The sequence below is a fragment of the Ascaphus truei genome, chromosome 18 (assembly GCF_040206685.1).
Source record: "Ascaphus truei isolate aAscTru1 chromosome 18, aAscTru1.hap1, whole genome shotgun sequence".
NCBI classification, from domain to species: Eukaryota; Metazoa; Chordata; class Amphibia; order Anura; family Ascaphidae; genus Ascaphus; species Ascaphus truei.
This window is the reverse complement of record NC_134500.1, coordinates 7190544-7213337: the sequence shown is the minus strand read 5'-3', so window position 1 is coordinate 7213337 and position 22794 is coordinate 7190544. Positions and strand designations below refer to the sequence as shown.

Genomic DNA, 22794 nt, shown 5'->3' with positions numbered 1-22794 from the left:
AACCCCACCCCCTGGCCATCGGGACATAAGGTGTGAGAGAAAGAAAGACCACCGTAGGAGACAGCAGCCTCCACATGAGGGTCATGTTGTGAGAGCCATGTTTTGGTTACAGGACACACAACAGAAGAGCTCATCTTCAGGAACAACCTCTAACATCCTAGAGAGCAAAGAAGAGAAGGTATTACGTTAGCAGGGATTGGTCACTTAGCAGGGAGGGGGGAGGCGGGGGTGACACAGGTGAGTATATGGCAAGGTCCAAAATTAGGAGAGATATTACAAGCAGCTAGGAGGTGGGAAGAGGGCTTGTGAGCGTGAGACTGGAGTAAAGGGAGGGTGCAATGCATTGGGACAGGCAAAGGTGGAGGGGAGGAGAGATTAACACATATAGAGAGGAGAGGGAGATAGGGGGAGAAGAGTTGTGGGGAAGATTAAAAGAATAGAAGAATATACAAAGAAGCGAGGGGGGGCTGCGTACAGGAGACAGGCGAGGGGGGGGCTGCGTACAGGAGACAGGCGAGGGGGGGGCTGCATACAGGAGACAGGCGAGGGGGGGCTGCGTACAGGAGACAGGCGAGAGGGGGGGCTGCGTACAGGAGAGAGGCGAGGGGGGGGCTGCGTACAGGAGACAGGCGAGGGGGGGGCTGCGTACAGGAGACAGGCGAGGGGGGGCTGCGTACAGGAGACAGGCGAGGGGGGGCTGCGTACAGGAGACAGGCGAGGGGGAGCTGCGTACAGGAGACAGGCGAGGGGGGGCTGAGTACAGGAGACAGGCGAGGGGGGGCTGCGTACAGGAGACAGGCGAGGGGGGGCTGCGTACAGGAGACAGGCGAGGGGGGGCTGCGTACAGGAGACAGGCGAGGGGGGGCTGCGTAAAGGAGACAGGTGAGGGGGGCTGTGTACAGGAGACAGGCGAGGGGGGGGCGGCGTACAGGAGACAGGCGAGGGGGGGCTGCGTACCGGAGACAGGCGAGGGGGGGCTGCGTACAGGAGACAGGCGAGGGGGGCTGCGTACAGGAGACAGGCGAGGGGGGCTGCGTACAGGAGACAGGCGAGGGGGGGGCTGCGTACAGGAGACAGGCGAGGGGGGGCTGCATACAGGAGACAGGCGAGGGGGGGCTGCGTACAGGAGACAGGCGAGGGGGGGCTGCGTACAGGAGACAGGCGAGGGGGGCTGCATACAGGAGACAGGCGAGGGGGCCGCGTACAGGAGACAGGTGAGGGGGGCTGCATACAGGAGACAGGCGAGGGGGGGCTGCATACAGGAGACAGGCGAGGGGGGGCTGCGTACAGGAGACAGGCGAGGGGGGGCTGCGTACAGGAGACAGGCGAGGGGGGGCTGCGTACAGGAGACAGGCGAGGGGGGGCTGCGTACAGGAGACAGGCGAGGGGGGGCTGCGTACAGGAGACAGGCGAGGGGGGGCTGCGTACAGGAGACAGGCGAGGGGGGGCTGCGTACAGGAGACAGGCGAGGGGGGCTGTGTACAGGGACCTGCATTCCAGCGTCGGATAACGGCCCATAGGGTTGAATTGTAAAGCTTTGTACATGTAAAGTGAAACGTTGCATGACGAGGACGCCTGTACAGACACGTGTTTCATGCTGAATGTGATCCTTTTGAGGCACTGAAAACGTGGCACCAACAATATAATATAATATTATACTATATCCATTTGTGTTCTTCATATGTTTAAGAGAGACCTGTATTTATGATGGCGCTGGAGTTTTACCATTTAATAATAATAATAATAATAATAATAAGTATTGTGCAAGTCCTAAAGGAGACATTAGAAATGAACAAAAACCGCATTTCCGAATATTCTCTGTTTCTGAGCGCCCGCAGAGCATTGCATATAGAAAATATGATAGTTACACCTCGCTTTGCAATGTGTATTAGTGCTACAGAGAGTATTAGAGTATCCGTGTAACAGGGAGTATATTAGAGTACTCGTGTTAGAGAGATCCGCAATACATTTCTTGAAAACCCTGACGTGGTTCAAAACGTGTCCGGAAAACGCACAATAAGTCGCGATTTACCAAACCGCTTTATATTTGAATATAGTTCTCCAATGTGTGTGTGTGGGGGGAGGGAGGGGAGTGAGGGGAGGAGGGAGGAGGGGGGGGGGGTGAGGGGAGGAGGGAGGGGGGGGAGGGAGGGGGGGGGAGTGAGGGGAGGAAGGAGGGGAGGGGGGGAGGGGGGAGGGGAGGGAGGGGGAGGGGAGGGGGGGTTAGTGGCAAATCTTGCAACAGGCAGAACACATTCTGAGCGTCCATATCCATTGCGTCTGAAGCAGTGGCAGGCACCTCACGGAAGTGACTGTGAGCGCGGCTCTCGCGAGCAGGGCGTGTGAGTGTGTGAGTGTGCGAGTGTGTGAGCGTGTGTGAGTGAGCGTGTGAGTGAGTGAGCGTGTGTGAGTGAGCGTGTGAGTGAGTGAGCGTGCGCGCGCGTGTGTGAGCTGCAGATAACTTTTGAAGCAGCACCCCCCTCCCAGGCACTGCGTTCCTTGCCCGCGCCCTCAGGCGGCTCTGCTACCAAACTTTGGAGTTGGAGGAGTCCGCAATGGATTACTCGGCAAAACCCCGGCTCGTAACGCAGGACTGTAACTGGTCTTTATAGTGGTGCTGAAAACTCACGGCATGACTATCTGTGAATGAAAGGAACTTGCACATTGACGTGTAGGGACTGGTTTACCAAATCCCAGCCAATGCCTGCTCCCGTCCTGGCACAATGGGGGCGAGGGGCAATAAGAGGCATCACACGATAGGTCAGGGGGCCCTGCTCAAAGGAGCTTGCAGTCTTAGGCCCAGGAAAGGGTGTCAAGCGTTGGCACAAGGGGGTGCTCAACTCCAGTCCTCAAGCCCCCCAACAGGTCAGGTTTTCAGGATATCCTCGCTTCAGCACAGGTGGTTCAATCAGAGGAGCAGGGACAGATTGAGCCACCTGCGCTGAAGCTGGGATATCCTGAAAACCTGATCTGTTTGGGGAGGGGGGGCTGGAGTTGAGCCCGCCTGCGTTACCTCAACTCCCATTGATTAGAAAGTTAAATGGTGCCAACACCGGCACCCAGTTAGTGAATCTGGGCTTCAGCGCAGAGAGAGGAAGGGAGGGGGGGTGGGGGGGAGGGAGTGTGACCATTCAGAGGTAGGGAGTCCCAGAGGTGGGGTGCAGTAGCATAAAAACCGGAGTGCCAGCACTTGCCTCTAGGACATGCACATCTTTGGGGGTCAAGATATGTTTAGTAGCATAAAAATGTGTGTACACCGCACACAGCCCAACTGCAATGTCCCCGCAGCAGCGAGGACGCGGTAAGAAAGCCACGCTGCTTTCCACGTCGCTGCTTTCCACGTGCCCCCCCCCCCCCCACCCCCCGACAGGTGCAAAGCTTTCCTGTGAAATGATTACACAACTTTGCACACTGGCAAAACAATCGCCCAAATAGTTACAAAGTCCCAGAAACGCCCGGTGCATTATTTCCCTTCCTTTTAAACATACGTTTATTTGCAAACGGCAACATTTGTAACATTTTGAAAGTAAAAAAATAACAGCAAATATTCGCTACTTTCTGTACGTATTACAATCGGCGAGTCAGATAGTGGGGTTTGCCAACTCAGGGGCGCTCAACTACAGTCCTCAAGCCCCCCCAACAGGTCAAGTGTTCAGGATATCCCAGCTTCAGCACAGGTGGCTCAGTCGAAGACTGAGCCTCTGATTGAGCCACCTGTGCTGAAGCTGTGACTGATTGAGCCACCTGCACTGAAGTAGGGACTGATTGTGCCACCTACGCTGAAGCAGGGACTAATTGAGCCAACTGCACTGAAGCAGGGACTGATAGTACCACCCGCGCTGAAGCAGGGATATCCTGAAAACCTCACCTGTTTTTGGGAACCCCTGCGCTAGATGACTGTGCACATAAATACATGCACATTGTGTGAGCGGATTTGCACACTTCTACTTCTGAAACACTCTGATCTCCATTAGCAGGACGGTGTTCTGCAGACGAAGTCCCTCCCCGAGGTCACACCCACCACCGCAGCAATATCCTGCTTTCATTCGTTTCTAAATAAACAATTCATGTAAAAAAAAAAAACACAACAGAAAACACCCTTCCTGCTGCTGTGCTGAAGCATGGACGCTTGCTGCAGCGTGTCACCGGGCAGACACATTGTAAACTCTTTGTTACTTCTCAAGGCCCAGAACTTGTAACCAGCGCTTCAGATTAAATGTGCAAGGTCTGCGTACAGAACGTGCTGTACTGCAATACACAGGCCATCCACGGGCACCTGGGTATATGGCATGAACTGTGGCACACCCTTGCCAGACAGGCCTGCCCCGGTGTCAGGTGGGGCTGCCTGGCCAATGAGAGGAACCTACAACTCTAACCCACCCATTCAGCGCTGAAGCGGTTAAGATACTAAGGAAGTTATTCATTAAAACCACGGGGCGGGCAACTCCAGTCCTCAAGGGCCACCAACAGGTCAGGCTTTCAGGATATCCCTGCTTCAGCACAGGTGATGCAGTCTTCAACTAAGACACCAGAGACTGATTGAGCCACCTGTGCTGAAGCAGGGATATCCTGAAAACCTGACCTGTTGGTGGCCCTTGAGGACTGGAGTTACCTGGAGTTGCTGATCAGGGCACTATGGAACGTAAAATCTTATTGGGCCCTGATCGGCACTTTCACAGTTTAGTGAATGACCCCCCTAAGGGCCATCTTTAGTTTCGCTGAATACATTTTAGGAAACTATAATCCACAAGATATTATCTGCGGGCCCGGGCGCGGGGATCAGGTCCGGGCAGAGACAGGGTAATTCCCCAAATAACTCCTGCGGGAGAAGGGGGAGGGGAAGAGGGAGGGGAGAGAAAAAAGGGGGGGGGGGAGAGGAAAGAGGGGGGGGGAAAGAAAAGAGAGGGGGGGAGAGAAAAGACAGGGGGGGAGGAGAAGGGGAAGACTGGGGGGGAGAAGGGGAAGACGGGGGGGGGAGAAGGGGAAGACGGGGGGGGGAGAAGGGGAAGACGGGGGGGGGGGGGAGGGAGAAGGGGAAGACGGGGGGGGGGGAGGGAGAAGGGGAAGACGGGGGGGAGAAGGGGAAGACGGGGGGGGGGAGAAGGGGAAGACGGGGGGGGGAGAAGGGGAAGACGGGGGGGAGAAGGGGAAGACGGGGGGGAGAAGGGGAAGACGGGGGGGGAGAAGGGGAAGACGGGGGGGGGGAGAAGGGGAAGACGGGGGGGAGAAGGGGAAGACGGGGGGGGGGGAGAAGGGGAAGTCAGGGGGGGGAGAAGGGGAAGACGGGGGGGGGGGGGAAGACGGGGGGGAGAAGGGGAAGATGGGTGGGGAAGACGGGGAAGACTTACCTCTCGAAGGCGAACCGGAGGGCCATGAAGAGAACCGCCAGCGGGATGGTGACATACAGCTGAGACGGGGCCACGGCGCCATTCCCCTCGCTGTTCTGCAAGTCGTCCCAGGTGTAATTACACGGCAACCAGATCCTGTCCCACCAAAACCAGTCGCTCACGGTCTGCAACATCCTAAGGAAGCAGGGGGATAGCCCAGGGCGTCAGAAAAGGAGCGGTGGGGGCGGCTGCGCGGCCTGCAGTCAAACCCTCGTTTACTCCACAAAAATGCCAACCTAGCCGAGGCAGAAAGCGCCGCTCGCCGAGCCCGCTCCGGAGGGGGAAGTGATTCATTCAGGGGGGTTTGACTTTCTTTCTTTTTTTTCCTTCCCCCTTTTTTTTTTTTTTTTTTTTTTTGTATTAATCCAGCTTTATAAAATGAAGAAAAAACCGGTGTTTGCAGCCAGCGTGATGGCGTCGGCGGAGGATGTGACGGGCATGTGCTTCTCTGGGCCGGCGGCCTGGCTGCCACATCCTGCTTCTCCGAGCTCTGAACACAAACACTCGCTTGTTTGGCAGAAGCAGCTGGAATGCTACGGAAGCCGGCGGCTTAACACCTTCAGTGCCAGAAGCGTTCTGCACCACGCCGGCCGCCAACGGGTTAATGCAGGGAGGCCAGCCCCGCTTCCTGCATTACTGGAACCCTTTCGGGTGACCGGAGGCCAGCGCTACGTCTGGCACTGAAGAGGTTAAGACACATTGGAAACATTTTTAAAGACCCCCTGTGGCATATAGTCCATATGGAAAAACTCTCAGCCCATCTACCTCGCAATTCTCTGATATTTGGGCTCCTTGGCTCCGCCATGCAGGTATATCCCCATATATAGACTCGAATACTTTGAACAGAGTGATACATGTGGTATTTAAATTGTTGAATTGTTGAATACAGTGCGATATTGGTACAAATGCTACCCCTTCCCCCCCCTCCCCTGTTCTCCCTCCCCTTCCCCCCCCTCCCCTGTTCTCCCTCCTCTCTATTGTTCCAGTTTATTTGTATTACTGTATCCCCCTTTTCTTTTGTGTAATATGTTGTTTACCTTATTTTGTATGTTTGAAAATGCTCAATAAAAACTTAAGTAATAAAAAAAAAAAAAAAAAAAAAAAAAAAGACCCCCTGTGGTGGCCTGCCACGGATGCATGAAAAAAAAAGACCCCCTGTGGTGGCCTGCCACGGATGCATGGAAAAAAAAAGACCCCCTGTGGTGGCCTGCCACGGATGCATGGGGAAAAAAAGACCCCCTGTGGTGGCCTGCCACGGATGCATGAAAAAAAAAAGACAATCTATCAATTGCATCTCACTCACATATGCATCTCACACAGAATATCGCCTATACACTGCATACTGCACACAGAATATCGCCTATACACTGCATACAGAATATCGCCTATACACTGCATACTGCACACAGAATATCGCCTATACACGGCATACTGCACACAGAATATCGCCTATACACTGCATACAGAATATCGCCTATACACTGCATACTGCACACAGAATATCGCCTATACACGGCATACTGCACACAGAATATCGCCTATACACTGCATACTGCACACAGAATATCGCCTATACACAGCATACTGCACACAGAATATCACCTATACACTGCATACTGCACACAGAATATCGCCTATACACTGCATACTGCACACAGAATATCGCCTATACACAGCATGCTGCACACAGAATATCACCTATACACTGCATACTGCACACAGAATATCGCCTATTCACTGCATACTGCACACAGAATATCACCTATACACTGCATACTGCACACAGAATATCGCCTATTCACTGCATACTGCACACAGAATATCGCCTATACACTGCATACTGCACACAGAATATCGCCAATACACTGCATACAGAATATCGCCTATACACTGCATACTGCACACAGAATATCGCCTATACACTGCATACTGCACACAGAATATCGCCTATACACGGCATATTTATTTGTTACGGTTTTACCAGGAAGTAATACATTGAGAGTTACCGCGCGTTCCCCGGCTGCAGGACAAAGAGAAACATCGCGGCAAACTCCGGGTTACGGACTGTATGAAGGGATCGTGCATCTGGCTCCCACGTTGCGCAATTCGAGGGGTCGGGGGATAGGTGGTTATAAAGGGGGGACTCTGTCCCGATCGCAGGCGTGTTCCGGGGACCCCAAGGAGTGACCCCAAGCAAACGTCTGCATTAGCCAAAAGTTATTCTGCCATTTCTTTTTAACCCTCTATCGCAGGGGCGGCCAATGCCAGTCCTCAAGGGCCACCAACAGGTCAGGTTTTTAGGATATCCCTGCTTCAGCAAAGGTGGCTCAACCGATTGAGCCACCTGTGGTGAAGCAGAGACTGATTGAGCCACCTATGCTGAAGCACGGATAGCGTGAAAACCCGACCTGTTGGTGGCCCTTGAGGACTGGCGTTGGCCCCCCCTGTGCTAGCAAAGGATATTAACCCCTTTAGTCCCAGATGCGACTGTGTTGATGTCCCCTCTGGCAGGAAAAGGGGTTATTGGAGCCCAGCGTGCCGCCGCTTGGAAGGGATTACAATCACAGTACCACTACTTTCACATCAATGGGCGGCCCCTGTACATCCCGGCGGGGCGTTAATATTCTGACCTCCCCAGTGGCAGGCATCCAGAAGTCCCGCCCCCCGCAGACCCTCAGCCAATGAGAGAGCTCTTATGGAAAGGCTGTGCTCACAACCATTGCATGTAGCAGCCTGCGCATTACCGCGTATCTTTAACACTCACGTCTTTAACCCTGCGCTGCCAGCAAACCAAATACACAGCATGCCACGGAGGTATGAAAGTGTGTGTAACCAAATACACAGCATGCCACGGAGGTATGAAAGTGTGTGTAACCAAATACACAGCATGCCACGGAGGTATGAAAGTGTGTGTAACCAAATACACAGCATGCCACGGAGGTATGAAAGTGTGTGTAACCAAATACACAGCATGCCACGGAGGTATGAAAGTGTGTGTAACCAAATACACAGCATGCCACGGAGTTATGAAAGTGTGTGTAACCAAATACACAGCATGCCACGGAGGTATGAAAGTGTGTGTAACCAAATACACAGCATGCCACGGAGGTATGAAAGTGTGTGTAACCAAATACACAGCATGCCACGGAGGTATGAAAGTGTGTGTAACCAAATACACAGCATGCCACGGAGGTATGAAAGTGTGTGTAACCAAATACACAGCATGCCACGGAGGTATGAAAGTGTGTGTAACCAAATACACAGCATGCCACGGAGGTATGAAAGTGTGTGTAACCAAATACACAGCATGCCACGGAGGTATGAAAGTGTGTGTAACCAAATACACAGCATGCCACGGAGGTATGAAAGTGTGTGTAACCAAATACACAGCATGCCACGGAGGTATGAAAGTGTGTGTAACCAAATACACAGCATGCCACGGAGGTATGAAAGTGTGTGTAACCAAATACACAGCATGCCACGGAGGTATGAAAGTGTGTGTAACCAAATGCTTTTAATTGTGCGAGCTTTCGAGACACACTGATCTCTTCTTCCGGCGATGTTACATTGGATAAAGCAAGAAAGGTTTAACTTACAAACAGTGCATCTTGGAATGTATCCGTGACTGGAGCCTATCCCTCCCCCCTGTGCAGTATGCGATTTATGACTTCAGGTGTTAAATGGTACCTGAATGTTAGTGATGTAAGTGTGTGTGTGTGTGTGTGTGTGTAAATATAAATTTATGCAGCACCCATAGTGTATACAGTGCTTTACAAAAGATGTGTGTGAAGTGGGACTGTATACAAATGGTGTGGGTAGGTGTGGAAATGTAAGTGGGTGTTGCATTACTAAAAGTGTGTGTAGATACTATGTGGTCCCTATTGGTATATAGGGATAGAATTACATAGAGTATTAGTATGTGTAAGAGACAGCTGTGTGTGCCTACATATAGTGCAGAATGTATAGACATGGCATTAAGCACCCCTGGGAAGAGAGTTCTCGTGTCAGTAGTGATTCAGGAAACTACGGTGTCAATTTAGGCCACCGCTAAGTGTCCCGAACAGTTGCGTAAATTTGTATTCATGCAATCGTCTCTATTTCGGTGTTCTAAGATAACCTTTGAGTATATATATATACACACACACACACACATACATACATATTACACATATGTATATACACATAACACACACACACACACAAATTAACACTTGTGAGCACACTCACATGCAGCCCTGCCTTTCCCCATTATCTCTTAGCATACAATGCTTCCACTGCAGCCAGGGATTCTGGGTAATGTTGTCTGCACAAGATAGATACACACACACACACACACACACACACACACAGATTTTTATCCTTATCATAAGGCTTTGTGTGTTACAGTGTGACAGTGTGTGTGTGTTACAGTGTGACACAGTGTGTGTGTGTTACACTAACACACACACTGTGTCATACTGTGACAGTGTGTGTATTACACTGTGTGTGTATTACACAGTGTGTGTGTGTGTGTGTGTGTGTGTGTGTGTGTGTGTGTGTGTGTGTGTGTGTGTGTGTGTGTGTGTGTGTGTGTGTGTGTGTGTGTGTGTGTGTGTGTGTGTGTGTGCTACAGTGTGACAGTGTGTGTGTTACAGTGTGTGTGTGTGTATTACAGTATGACAGTGTGTGAAGCTGCACTCCCATGTAGTAAAATATACTGGATTTGCAATAAAATGACAACACTGAGGCCAGGAGTAACCAAAGTGTGACGTCGGAAACTGCGAGTTACACACAGATCCTGCGCTGCGAGTTACACACAGATCCCGCGCTGCGAGTTACACACAGATCCCGCACTGCGAGTTACACACAGATCCCGCGCTGCGAGTTACACACAGATCCCGCACTGCGAGTTACACACAGATCCCGCACTGCGAGTTACACACAGATCACGCGCTGCGAGTTACACACAGATCCCGCGCCGCGAGTTACACACAGATCCCGCGCTGCGAGTTACACACAGATCCCGCGCTGCGAGTTACACACAGATCCCGCGCCGCGAGTTACACACAGATCCCGCGCCGCGAGTTACACACAGATCCCGCGCTGCGAGTTACACACAGATCCCGCGCTGCGAGTTACACACAGATCCCGCGCTGCGAGTGACACACAGATCCCGCGCTGCGAGTTACACACAGATCCCGCGCTGCGAGTTACACACAGATCCCGCGCCGCGAGTTACACACAGATCCCGCGCTGCGAGTTACACACAGATCCTGCGCTGCCAGTTACACACAGATCCCGCGCTGCGAGTTACACACAGATCCCGCGCTGCGAGTTACACAAAGATCCCGCACCGCGAGTTACACACAGATCCCGCGCTGCGAGTTACACACAGATCCCGCACTGCGAGTTACACACAGATCCCGCGCTGCGAGTTACACACAGATCCCGCGCCGCGAGTTACACACAGATCCCGCGCCGCGAGTTACACACAGATCCCGCGCTGCCAGTTACACACAGATCCCGCGCTGCCAGTTACACACAGATCCCGCGCTGCGAGTTACACACAGATCCCGCGCTGCGAGTTACACACAGATCCCGCGCTGCCAGTTACACACAGATCCCGCGCTGCCAGTTACACACAGATCCCGCGCTGCGAGTTACACACAGATCCTGCGCTGCCAGTTACACACAGATCCCGCGCTGCGAGTTACACACAGATCCCGCGCCGCGAGTTACACACAGATCCCGCGCCGCGAGTTACACACAGATCCCAGGATTCCAGTCCTCAATGGCCACCAGCAGGTCAGGTTTTCAGGATATCCCTGCTTCAGCACAGATGGCTCTGTCAGTGGCTCAGTCTGATTGAGCCACCTGTGCTGAAGCAGGGATATCCTGAACACTTTACCTGCTGGTGGCCCCTGAGCACTGGAGTTTGCCACACCCCGCCTTGTACCATTGTTACCGTTTCATGGTTCAGAATATAAACCAGCTTTTCCTATTAAAGTCCCGAAGAACCACTCCAATCCACCGCGTGCCTCGTTCCACGGAGCAGGAATACGGGCCGATTCTGGGAGTGAAAGAACCCGGCGTGCGCCACAGGAAGAACGCTGCGGGGACTGCGAGGGTGCAGGCACGCCGGCGTGCGCCACAGGAAGAACGCTGCGGGGACTGCGAGGGTGCAGGCACGCCGGCGGAGTTTGTGGGGCCACGCTGGGCATGTTTACGAGGTTACAATGAGTTTACGTCAGTATTCACCGGGCTGGCGCGGACTTTATAAAATCAGGATTAAACAGGAAAAACAATTACTAAGCTGAAAACATTGCCGGGCAGTTTAAAGGCATGGTGGCAGGGTGGCATTGTGGCATGGTGGCCTTGTGGCATGGTGGCCTGGTGGCCTGGTGGCCTGGTGGCATTGTGGCAGGGTGGCAGGGTGGCAGGGTGGCATGTGGCAGGGTGGCATGTGGCATGGTGGCATGGTGGCCTTAGAGGCAGTCCAGGTCGTTATTGTTTTCACTACAGGATTGAAGTAGGGGGTCTCCAAAGCTGAACCCCATTTATTTAAGCTCTGGGGACCCCCTGCTTCTGGAGATACTTCCCTCCATAGTGGGTGCCGGTAGCCGCTCCTGGGTGCACATTATGGCGGCGTTTCAAAGCGCTTACGCCCTGCGGGCCAATAGGACGCCGTGACATCACCCGGCGCAGCTTCCTATTGGCCCATGTGACCAGAGGCATTAAACTGCAGAGAGATATCGGCACCCCTCTCACAGGTAAGTATCTCTGGAAGCCGGGGTCCCCGGAGATGAAACTAATGGGGTTCACCTCCGGAGACACCCCACTTCAATCCTGTACTAAAAAAAGCGAGAGAGAAAAAAAAGAAACAGCTGATTGCTCCTTTAAGTTAAATTATTATAATAATAATAATAATAATAATAGCAAGTTCTTGTATAGCGCTGCTAGTTTTACGTTGCGCTTTACAGAGACATTTTGCAGACACAGTCCCTGTCCCGCAGAGCTTACAATCTATGATTTTGGTGGCTGAGGCACAAGGAGATGAAGTGACTTGCCCGAGGTCACAAGGAGCCGACACCGGGAATTGAGCCAGGTTCCCCTGATTCACACTCAGTGCCAGTCAGTGTCTGTACTCACTGAGCCGCTCCTATCTCCTTATCAGTTTATTTAAAGAGCCCTTCCCCCTCACAGGTAACGTCTGTCACCTGCTGCTGCAGGTAAGGAGGCGGCTCCCTCCCACCCCCGATCCTGCATCCTACCCCTCATTCCCACTTTGCCTTTACATGGGGCTTTTTTCTGCACCTGTTTTGGGACTGGGGCGATTGATTGTAAGAAATAACCCAGCGCTCTGCTTGTAGTACCCCCTGCTCATTGTCTGGGGAGAAGAACACGTGTAACTCTGCTCTGAATAATTTAACGCTCTAATTGGCTTCTTGAAACTAACGTAACTGTGCTAAAAGCAAAGATTGTGCCTCTTGTTTCTCAGGAAATACATTTACACATTGAATGAGGCCGCCTCTGATATACAGGGGAGTCTTTGTCCGGCGTGTGCTTTACCCTTATCCCATCCTTATCAGAGTGAATAAAATGGAGGTGGGGATTTGCCTGTGTAAACACTCATTTAGCATTCAGAGAGAAGGGAGCAGCCAGAGGCAAACCAGCCCCTCCCAAATCTCAGCTCACCCTGTTTCCAAAGTAACTTTGTGATATCAAAATACTTGAAGGTGGCAGATTTAAAACAAAAAGTGTCAAATCACCCAAACGTGGCACCTTAAAACGTGACACTGCTTTTTATATTATGGTCCTGGGAGGGAACGACCCTTTAAATCACCAAAACAACAACCCTTAGTGTGGGGCTAGTGCAGGGGTGGCTAACTCCAGTCCTCAAAGGCCACCAACAGGTCAGGTTTTCAGGATATCCCTGCTTCAGCACAGGTGGCTCAAGCAGGATCTTCGATCTGCCACCTGTACGGAAGCAGGGATATCTTGAAAGCCTGAGCTGCCGGTGGCCCTTGAAGATTGGCGTGCCCACCCCCTGCCTGAGATTCTGCTGTGCAAATGAATCACATGCTCTGCAGTCAGCAGATAGGAATAGTCACTTATTGTTATTTTGCACCAAGCTGCCAAAAAGCAAGTCCCACACTCGCCCCATAAGTCCCACATGTCCCACCCTCGCCCCACATTTTCTGAAGGCCCAGATTTGAGGTTTTTAGACCCCCAAAAAGGAAATGTTGGGGCAATGATTCTTACAAATGTTAAAAAAGGTGTGAACGTGCGTTTCTACTGCGCGAGATTCTGCGTGGGCACAGGAAACGCTGCGGCAATCGCCACGTGATTATTCCCGAGCCCTTAACTCACAGAATGCCGGCGACATACTTAGATAAGAGTTATCATACTATTCAGCGGGGGGGGGGGGGGTTAAGATTGAAACGTTCATTAAACACGCCTTCAATTATACGGAAGGTTTCCAATGGCACAGAAGGTTTGTGTGCGGTTTCGGGATTTCACGTTGAGACGCAGTGATGCTCGGTGAGTATGACAGCTTGGCGCTGCGCTTACCTGTGTCCGCATGGAGCGTGGCGATCCTCCGATGACCAGATCCCCGCTTCTGCACACAGGAACAGAGAGGCTCGTGTCTTTCCCCTCCGGTGTTATCGATGAATCTGCAAATCAGTAACTGGAGCTGCTTAGTAACCAGTGGCTGTAGATGATTGCTGTGTCTGTAAGGGGAAAGTAACACAGAAAGACAAGACTTAGCGTCCACACCGAGAGCAAACTGGTTGCAGGTTCAAAAGGTGTGTGTACACACACACACACACACACACACACACACACACACACACACACACTGAATGTGTCATCGGAAGATTCTGTGCCCAGGACATACATTGTGACTCTCTGTGTATTGTTTCCTGGTACAATGCTGTATAAAGTGATGATAACCCACACAGAGCTAGGAGACTCTTCCCCAAAACATCTCTGTGCTTCTCCATTGTGTCAAAGCTCCTTCTCTGCACAAATAATACAACTTCAAGTTTCCATCTCACTTAGCAACATGGAATGGATTTGTAATACGGTGAAAGACCTCAGGCCTATTGTCTATACCAGGGGTGGCCACCAAGCGGTCAGGGTTTCAGGATATCCCTGCTTCAGCACAGGTGGCTCAATCAAAGACTGAGGCTCTGAGCCACCTGTGCTGAAGCAGGGATATCCTGAAAACCTGACCTGTTGGTGGCCGTTAAGGACTGGAGTTGTCCTTCCCGATCTATGCTTATGTAGCAATCCATCTAAGGTACAGCCGCGCGCTCCCACACACCCAACCGCGCCCTCCCACACTCACCCAGCCGCGCGCTCCCACACTCACCAAGCCGGGCGCTCCCACGCTCACCCAGCCGGGCGCTCCCACGCTCACCCAGCCGCGCTCTCCCACACTCACCCAGCCGCGCTCTCCCACACTCACCCAGCCGCGCTCTCCCACACTCACCCAGCCGCGCGCTCCCACGCTCACCCAGCCGGGCGCTCCCACGCTCACCCAGCCGCGCGCTCCCACGCTCACCCAGCCGGGCGCTCCCACGCTCACCCAGCCGCGCGCTCCCACGCTCACCCAGCCGGGCGCTCCCACGCTCACCCAGCCGCGCTCTCCCACGCTCACCCAGCCGGGCGCTCCCACGCTCACCCAGCCGCGCTCTCCCACACTCACCCATCCGGGCGCTCCCACACTCACCCAGCCGCGCGCTCCCACGCTCACCCAGCCGGGCGCTCCCACGCTCACCCAGCCGCGCTCTCCCACGCTCACCCATCCGGGCGCTCCCACGCTCACCCAGCCGGGCGCTCCCACGCTCACCCAGCCGCGCGCTCCCACGCTCACCCAGCCGCGCGCTCCCACGCTCACCCAGCCGCGCGCTCCCACGCTCACCCAGCCGCGCGCTCCCACGCTCACCCAGCCGCGCGCTCCCACGCTCACCCAGCCGCGCGCTCCCACGCTCACCCAGCCGGGCGCTCCCACGCTCACCCAGCCGCGCGCTCCCACGCTCACCCAGCCGCGCGCTCCCACGCTCACCCAGCCGCGCGCTCCCACGCTCACCCAGCCGCGCGCTCCCACGCTCACCCAGCCGCGCGCTCCCACGCTCACCCAGCCGCGCGCTCCCACTCACCCAGCCGCGCGCTCCCACTCACCCAGCCGCGCGCTCCCACACTCACCCAGCCGCGCGCTCCCACACTCACCCAGCCGCGCGCTCCCACACTCACCCAGCCGCGCGCTCCCACACTCACCCAGCCGCGCGCTCCCACACTCACCCAGCCGCGCGCTCCCACACTCACCCAGCCGCGCGCTCCCACACTCACCCAGCCGGGCGCTCCCACACTCACCCAGCCGGGCGCTCCCACACTCACCCAGCCGGGCGCTCCCACACTCACCCAGCCGGGCGCTCCCACACTCACCCAGCCGCGCGCTCCCACACTCACCCAGCCGCGCGCTCCCACACTCACCCAGCCGCGCGCTCCCACACTCACCCAGCCGCACGCTCCCACACTCACCCAGCCGCGCTCTCCCACACTCACCCAGCCGCGCTCTCCCACACTCACCCAGCCGCGCGCTCCCACACTCACCCAGCCGCGCGCTCCCACACTCACCCAGCCGCGCGCTCCCACACTCACCCAGCCGCGCGCTCCCACACTCACCCAGCCGCGCGCTCCCACACTCACCCAGCCGCGCGCTCCCACGCTCACCCAGCCGCGCGCTCCCACGCTCACCCAGCCGCGCGCTCCCACGCTCACCCAGCCGCGCGCTCCCACGCTCACCCAGCCGCGCGCTCCCACGCTCACCCAGCCGGGCGCTCCGACGCTCACCCAGCCGGGCGCTCCCACGCTCACCCAGCCGGGCGCTCCCACGCTCACCCAGCCGGGCGCTCCCACGCTCACCCAGCCGCGCGCTCCCACACTCACCCAGCCGCGCGCTCCCACACTCACCCAGCCGCGCGCTCCCACACTCACCCAGCCGCGCGCTCCCACACTCACCCAGCCGCGCGCTCCCACACTCACCCAGCCGCGCGCTCCCACACTCACCCAGCCGCGCGCTCCCACTCACCCAGCCGCGCGCTCCCACACTCACCCAGCCGCACGCTCCCACACTCACCCAGCCGCGCGCTCCCACACTCACCCAGCCGCGCGCTCCCACACTCACCCAGCCGCGCTCTCCCACACTCACCCAGCCGCGCGCTCCCACACTCACCCAGCCGCGCGCTCCCACTCACCCAGCCGCGCGCTCCCACACTCACCCAGCCGCGTGCTCCCACACTCACCCAGCCGCATGCTCCCACACTCACCCAGCCGCGCGCTCCCACACTCACCCAGCCGCGCGCTCCCACACTCACCCAGCCGCGCGCTCCCACACTCACCCAGCCGCGCGCTCCCACACTCACCCAGCCGCGCGCTCCCACACTCACGTACAATGCAATTCTCAGAGATTCACTATAATGCGCTTACAATGGAAAGCACTGGATGGATTAACCCGGCTGCTCTGGCAGGGAAGGGGTTACACGCGTGTTCACCCAGAAAGCTCTCTCACATGTTCCTGCGGAAGGTGCAGCGGGTCTGTTTGCCAAAGCTACTCTAGTTATTTACAGAACCTTTTGTGGCTGGAAACCTGAGTCGGACCCCTCGTCACCTCCTGCGGCCGCCACGGGAACATGTCGAAATTATTTAAAGCTGCAGTGGCAGCAAAGTCAGGGAGGAGAGCGAGCTGCACCAAGCGCACGAGGAACCTCTCACCTCCTGACCATCTCGCTGCCCTTAGAATATATAAAATAAACATTTAGAAGGTCTATTTACATATTACGGGCTAGTACGGGGGGAGAGGGGGGGGGGGGGTATTCCAGTCCTCAAGGGCCACCAACAGGTCAGGTTTTAAGAATATATCTGCTTCAGCACAGGTGGCTCAGTCTCAGCCCCAGCTTGCACCTTGGGGAGAGTCAGTAGGAGGAGTTGGGGTAATGACATGGTGCACAGATTATAATGAGATGTATCACATTGTGCGTCTCTGTCCCAGCTTGCACCTTGGGGAGAGTCAGTAGGAGGAGTTGGGGATGGGTTACATGGGGCACAGATTATAATGAGATGTATCACATTCTGCGTCTCTGCCCCAGCCTGCACCTTGGGGAGAGTCAGTAGGAGGAGTTGGGGAGGGGTTACATGGGGCACAGATTATAATGAGATGTATCACATTGTGCGTCTCTGCCCCAGCTTGCACCTTGGGGAGAGTCAGTAGGAGGAGTTGGGGGGAGTTACATGGTGCACAAATTATAATGAGATGTATCACATTCTGCGTCTGTCCCAGCTTGCACCTTGGGGAGAGTCAGTAGGAGGAGTTGGGGGGAGTTACATGGTGCACAGATTATAATGAGATGTATCACATTCTGCGTCTCTGCCCCAGCTTGCACCTTGGGGAGAGTCAGTAGGAGGAGTTGGGGGAGTTACATGGTGCACAGATTATAATGAGATGTATCACATTCTGCGTCTGTCCCAGCTTGCACCTTGGGGAGAGTCAGTAGGAGGAGTTGGGGGGAGTTACATGGTGCACAGATTATAATGAGATGTATCACATTCTGCGTCTCTGCCCCAGCTTGCACCTTGGGGAGAGTCAGTAGGAGGAGTTGGGGGAGTTACATGGTGCACAGATTATAATGAGATGTATCACATTCTGCGTCTCTGCCCCAGCTTGCACCTTGGGGAGAGTCAGTAGGAGAAGTTGGGGGAGTTACATGGGGCACAGATTATAATGAGATGTATCACATTCTGCGTCTCTGTGTCATTTGTTTTTAGTGTATTTGCGTCAAAAAAAGCTGACAAGTCTGCACTGAAGAAAACGTTTCTGTCCGACGCCCCGTGTCCCACGAAGGATACTTTGTAACATTTTACAAAAGCAGAAAATGAAGCGATGCCTCAAATCAGTGTTACCCGCACACCTCCCCCGAGGTTACGCCAGGCGCTGCTTCATCATCCAGGATAAGGTCTCAATTATACCAGATGCGGCAGCGCGATCCTGTGACGTCACCCTGCGCTGCCGCCCGGCGGCATCGTGATTATACCAGGGAGCCGGTGGAGAAGACAGGAGAGGAGGCGTGGCGGAGGCGTGGCCGTGAGCAGTTCGCCCTCATTGGCTGGAACCGCTCACGTGACGCGGCAGTCGCCAGCCAAGAACCTATCTGAGGATCGCGCCAGGAGACAGCCGCCCTGCAGCAGGTATGAGCGCTTTTATTGGGGTGAGCAGCGTTACTATACCAGGGCGTCTCCCAATAACCGGAACGGTGCCCGGGGGGAAACTATTTAGTGTTCACCTGGCGCAGGAACGGGAATGTTGCAGTGTTTCGCTGTCCCGCTGCCATCGAGGGAATTCATCGCTGATGAAAAAGTATTTCAATTAAAAATAGAATAAAACCTGAATTGTACAATGACAAACAGTCATTATGATGACACAGTCATTTGTGGAATCGATTATATTGCAATGAAATCCTTATTCTCAGTTTCTCGTCGGTTTTATTGGAATGTAAATAATTGGGCCTATTGTACCCCGGAAATAGAATAATGTCAGTAGAGGTACCCCGCAGCAAGAATGGGTGAGAAGCACCGGATTAGCACAGGGAGGCTCAACTCCAGTCCGCAAGCTCCCCTCCCCGCCAACAGGACAGGTTTTCAGGATACCCATGCTTCATCTCAGGTGGCTCAATCAGTCCCTGCTTGAGCACAGGTGGCTCAATCAGAGGCTTAGTCTTTGACTGAGCCACCTGTGCTGAAGCTGGGAAAACCGGACCTGTTGAGGGGTCTTGAAGACTGGAGTTGAGCGCCTTTGGTTAATATGGATCTGCATTGAAACTGGTGGTAAAAATGTAACTCAAAGAAATCCACTGGATTCTTCTTGTCAAAACCATGTTTTGCACCAGTTCGGCAGCAGAAAGTACATGCTAAATCAGGGGTGCTCAACACCACTCCTCAAGCAACACCCCCCCCCCCCAAAAAAAACGTCAGGTTTTAAGGATACCCAAGCATCAGCCCAGATGGCTCAATCATTAGGCCTCGGCCATGTTTAGCGCTTGCTGGCGGAAGCGTGCTGACGCGCGCTCCCGCTCAGCACTGAGCCCCTACAGCCGCAATTAGAGCGGCTTTAGTAGGGGCTCGCCTGCGCTTCCGCGCGCTTGCGGAAGCGCAGGTCTTAGGGGAATTTAAAATTCCCCCGCTTGCCGGCGCGACAGGCCGGTCACGTGAGCGGTTCGCCCAATGAGGGCAAACCAGCTCCGTGACGTCACTGGCCCGACCCCTGACGGCTGCTGACAGCGCGTGCGGTAAGCAACCGCAAGGCCAGGGAAAGCACCCGCTTTCCCTGCGCCTCAGCATGCCAGCAGGGAGCCTGGCCGAGCCCTTAGCCTCTGATTGAGCCACCTGTGCTGAAGCTGGGATATCCTGAAACCAGATTTGAATGAAGTGAGTGAAGCATCTTTACAGACAACATCCTTACACAGGCAAATAAGAAAAATCACAGAAAACAGGGAGAAATCATTCCAGCAAATACACGGCTCCACCAAGATCAGCATTTTACTGGCAAGAAGTCTCCAGAGTTTCTCTAAAAAATACAATGATCTTCCTACAGCTTGTAAGGAAGCCTCAATACACATGTATGCAGACGACACAATCCTATATGCACACAGCCATAGCCTCTCCGACCTTGAACACGTACTTCAGTCTGACTTTTTGAGACTCGAAAACTGGATTTCCCAAAACAACGTGTTTTTAAACACTGACAAGGACTGTCACAATGCTATTTGGGACCAAGGCTACATTTCTAAAGCTTCCTATGAATGAGCTCCAGATCAGAACCAACGCCAACACCATCGGAGCCCCTGTTACTAGTTTCAAATATTTGGGCATATGGTTTGACTCCCATTTAACATTTGGGATGCACATTGACACCCTGACATCCAAAACCTATGTCAAACTAGGGGTACTTTATAGGAACAAATCCTCCCAAAATCGGCTGGTCAGAAAGCGTATCGCACAGCAGATGCTGATGGCAATTACAGACTATGGAGACATAGTATTCGGCTCGGCACCCTCTACAATTCACCATGCCACCTGTCACCCAATGTAACTACAACACACATCGCTGCAAAATGCTCAAAGAACTAGATTGGTCATCACTCGAGTCTAGGCGCAAAGTTCAACTTTCCTGTCTTGCCTTCAAATACTTTCTGGGCAAGCTACCCGTCTATCTGAACAAGCTCCTCACCCCTACCACATGCAGCACTTATCATCTGAGATCAGACTCCAAAAGACTGTTCATGGTCCCAAGGTTCAACAAAGTATCCGGCCGCTCCTCCTCCTCTTACCGTGCACCCCAAAACTGGGACAGTCTACCGGAGACTCTCACAGCCGCCACCAGACTAAGTTCTTTCAAAACTAAAGCTGTCTCACATTTTAATCTGGTCTGTAACTGTTACATACGCCTGTAATATATATTATCACTTACTGTGCATGCAATGTATTGTATATAATGTATACCCTGTTCACTTATGTAACTGTATTTGTAACCATGTATTATTTGTCTTAACTCTGTGCCCAGGACATACTTGAAAACGAGAGGTAACTCTCAATGTATTACTTCCTGGTAAAACAATTTAAAAAATACTTTATTTAAATATATACACATATATATATACATACACACACACACACACACACACACACACACACACACACACACACACACACACACATTGCTGGAAGCTGGGTCTCCTGGGGAGAGGTGTTCTCTTGTGATTTTAAGAGAAAACCTGATCACCTTTTGCGACAATAACCTGCTCCACCTGAAAGTTAGGACCTGCTCATAATCCTACTTCAAAGAAAGGCGGCGTTGCGGAGTTCAGACACCAGGGTCCTTTGGTTCTTTTAATTAGGGGCACGATGTCTCTCTTTGCATCCTGCTCTCACAACCGTATATATATATATATATATATATATATTTATTAATATGTTCCCCTTTTGGGGTCCAGACCACTTAACCTGCTCTCTCCATAAACCCAACTACCTCTGAATATTCACGTGAATAGGTCCCACCCCTGGAAGGGGGAAGAGGACGCTACGGGTCTCCTTCAAACGTGAGAACGCAGTCATCACCCTAACCCAGGCGTGTCAAACGCTGTCCTCAGGAGCCACCAACAGGCCAGGTTTTATGGATATCCCTGCTTCAGCGCAGGTGGCTCAATCAGTGGCTGCGTTTGACACCCCTGCCCTACCCCATGCAATGTAAACCCCATCTTTACGGTGCTATCCCAACATTGCTCTGCGTTGTCCGTGCATTAAAGCAGCTGTGATACATTTCTCTGGGCAGAACTTTAGTCCTTGGCAGACACGATGTTGCAGGCCTCACAGACTCCGGTGTTCGGGAGTCATTTCCCCTACATACACCTGTACAGGCCTTCCAGCTGCTGCACACTGGAATAACCTACAGGACACAGTCTCTCCCCCCCCCCCCCCCAGTTGTCAGACAGTATAAACAAGGGGGTCTCACCTGGGGAGCAGCTGCACGGAAACTCCGGCGGAGCACAGCACCGGCACACACCTCCAGGATCTGTGCTCACAGGTAAGTTTTCCCATAGCAGACAAACACGCCCTGTGTCCCAGCTTGTCAGCCTCCCCCCCCCCAGTCCCTCCCACTGAATTACAGCTGACACATTCCTGCAGGAAGCTGCAAACTGGTTGCATGGCATAATTAGCTTCTTTTGCAACTTGGACCTGTGTTATTGTGAGAGCCTTCTTCTGTCTATGGCCCCTATTATCTATGCTGTGACGCCGTCTCCCCAGAGCCGGGCAAGATTTGAGACCCATTCACTTGAAAGGAGCTAAACTCTTCTCCGGCACAAAGAAGACTGTTTAGTTGCTGCAGTGATCCCAAAAATACTTTGATCTCTCATTGGTGTCAATACTGTTTGTTTAATTGCCCAACATTAAAATAGTACATTGAGTATTGTATTGTATGTCTTTATTTATATAGCGCCATTAATGTACATAGCGCTTCACAGCAGTAATACACGTGGTAATCAAATAAATAACAAAAAATAAATATAAATAACAGATATGAATAACAGGTCATGGGAATTAGTGCTTCAGACAAACGTAACATTAAGGAAGAGGAGTCCCTGCCCCGAGGAGCTTACAATCTAATTGGTAGGTAGGAGGAACGTACAGAGACAGTAGGAGGGAGTTCTGGTAAGTGCGTCTGCAGGGGCCACGCTTTATGTATCGTGTGTCTAGTAATATCTGCGGTGCTACTCATATGCTTCTTTAAGTGTATGTGTAATACGGGTCCACGGCCCCAGTCAGGGCCGCACGTTGGAGCACCTAGCGGCGCGTTCACCCGTTTCTGTAG

The 22794-nt window shown here is 53.6% G+C and overlaps 1 protein-coding gene across 1 annotated transcript in view; it reads right to left on the bottom strand.

Moving 5' to 3' along the window:
* The window catches only part of CERS3 (ceramide synthase 3), a 70577-nt gene extending 48547 nt beyond the window's left edge, over positions 1–22030 (bottom strand). Inside the window, exons 1-3 of the mRNA XM_075576256.1 lie at positions 21937–22030; positions 13938–14098; positions 5349–5522 (exon numbers count right to left, since the gene is read on the bottom strand). Of these exons, the coding sequence (XP_075432371.1) occupies positions 5349–5521 (173 nt within the window). The 5' untranslated portion in view covers position 5522; positions 13938–14098; positions 21937–22030. The remainder of the gene's footprint in view (positions 1–5348; positions 5523–13937; positions 14099–21936) is intronic.
* Positions 22031–22794: the final 764 nt, after the last annotated feature.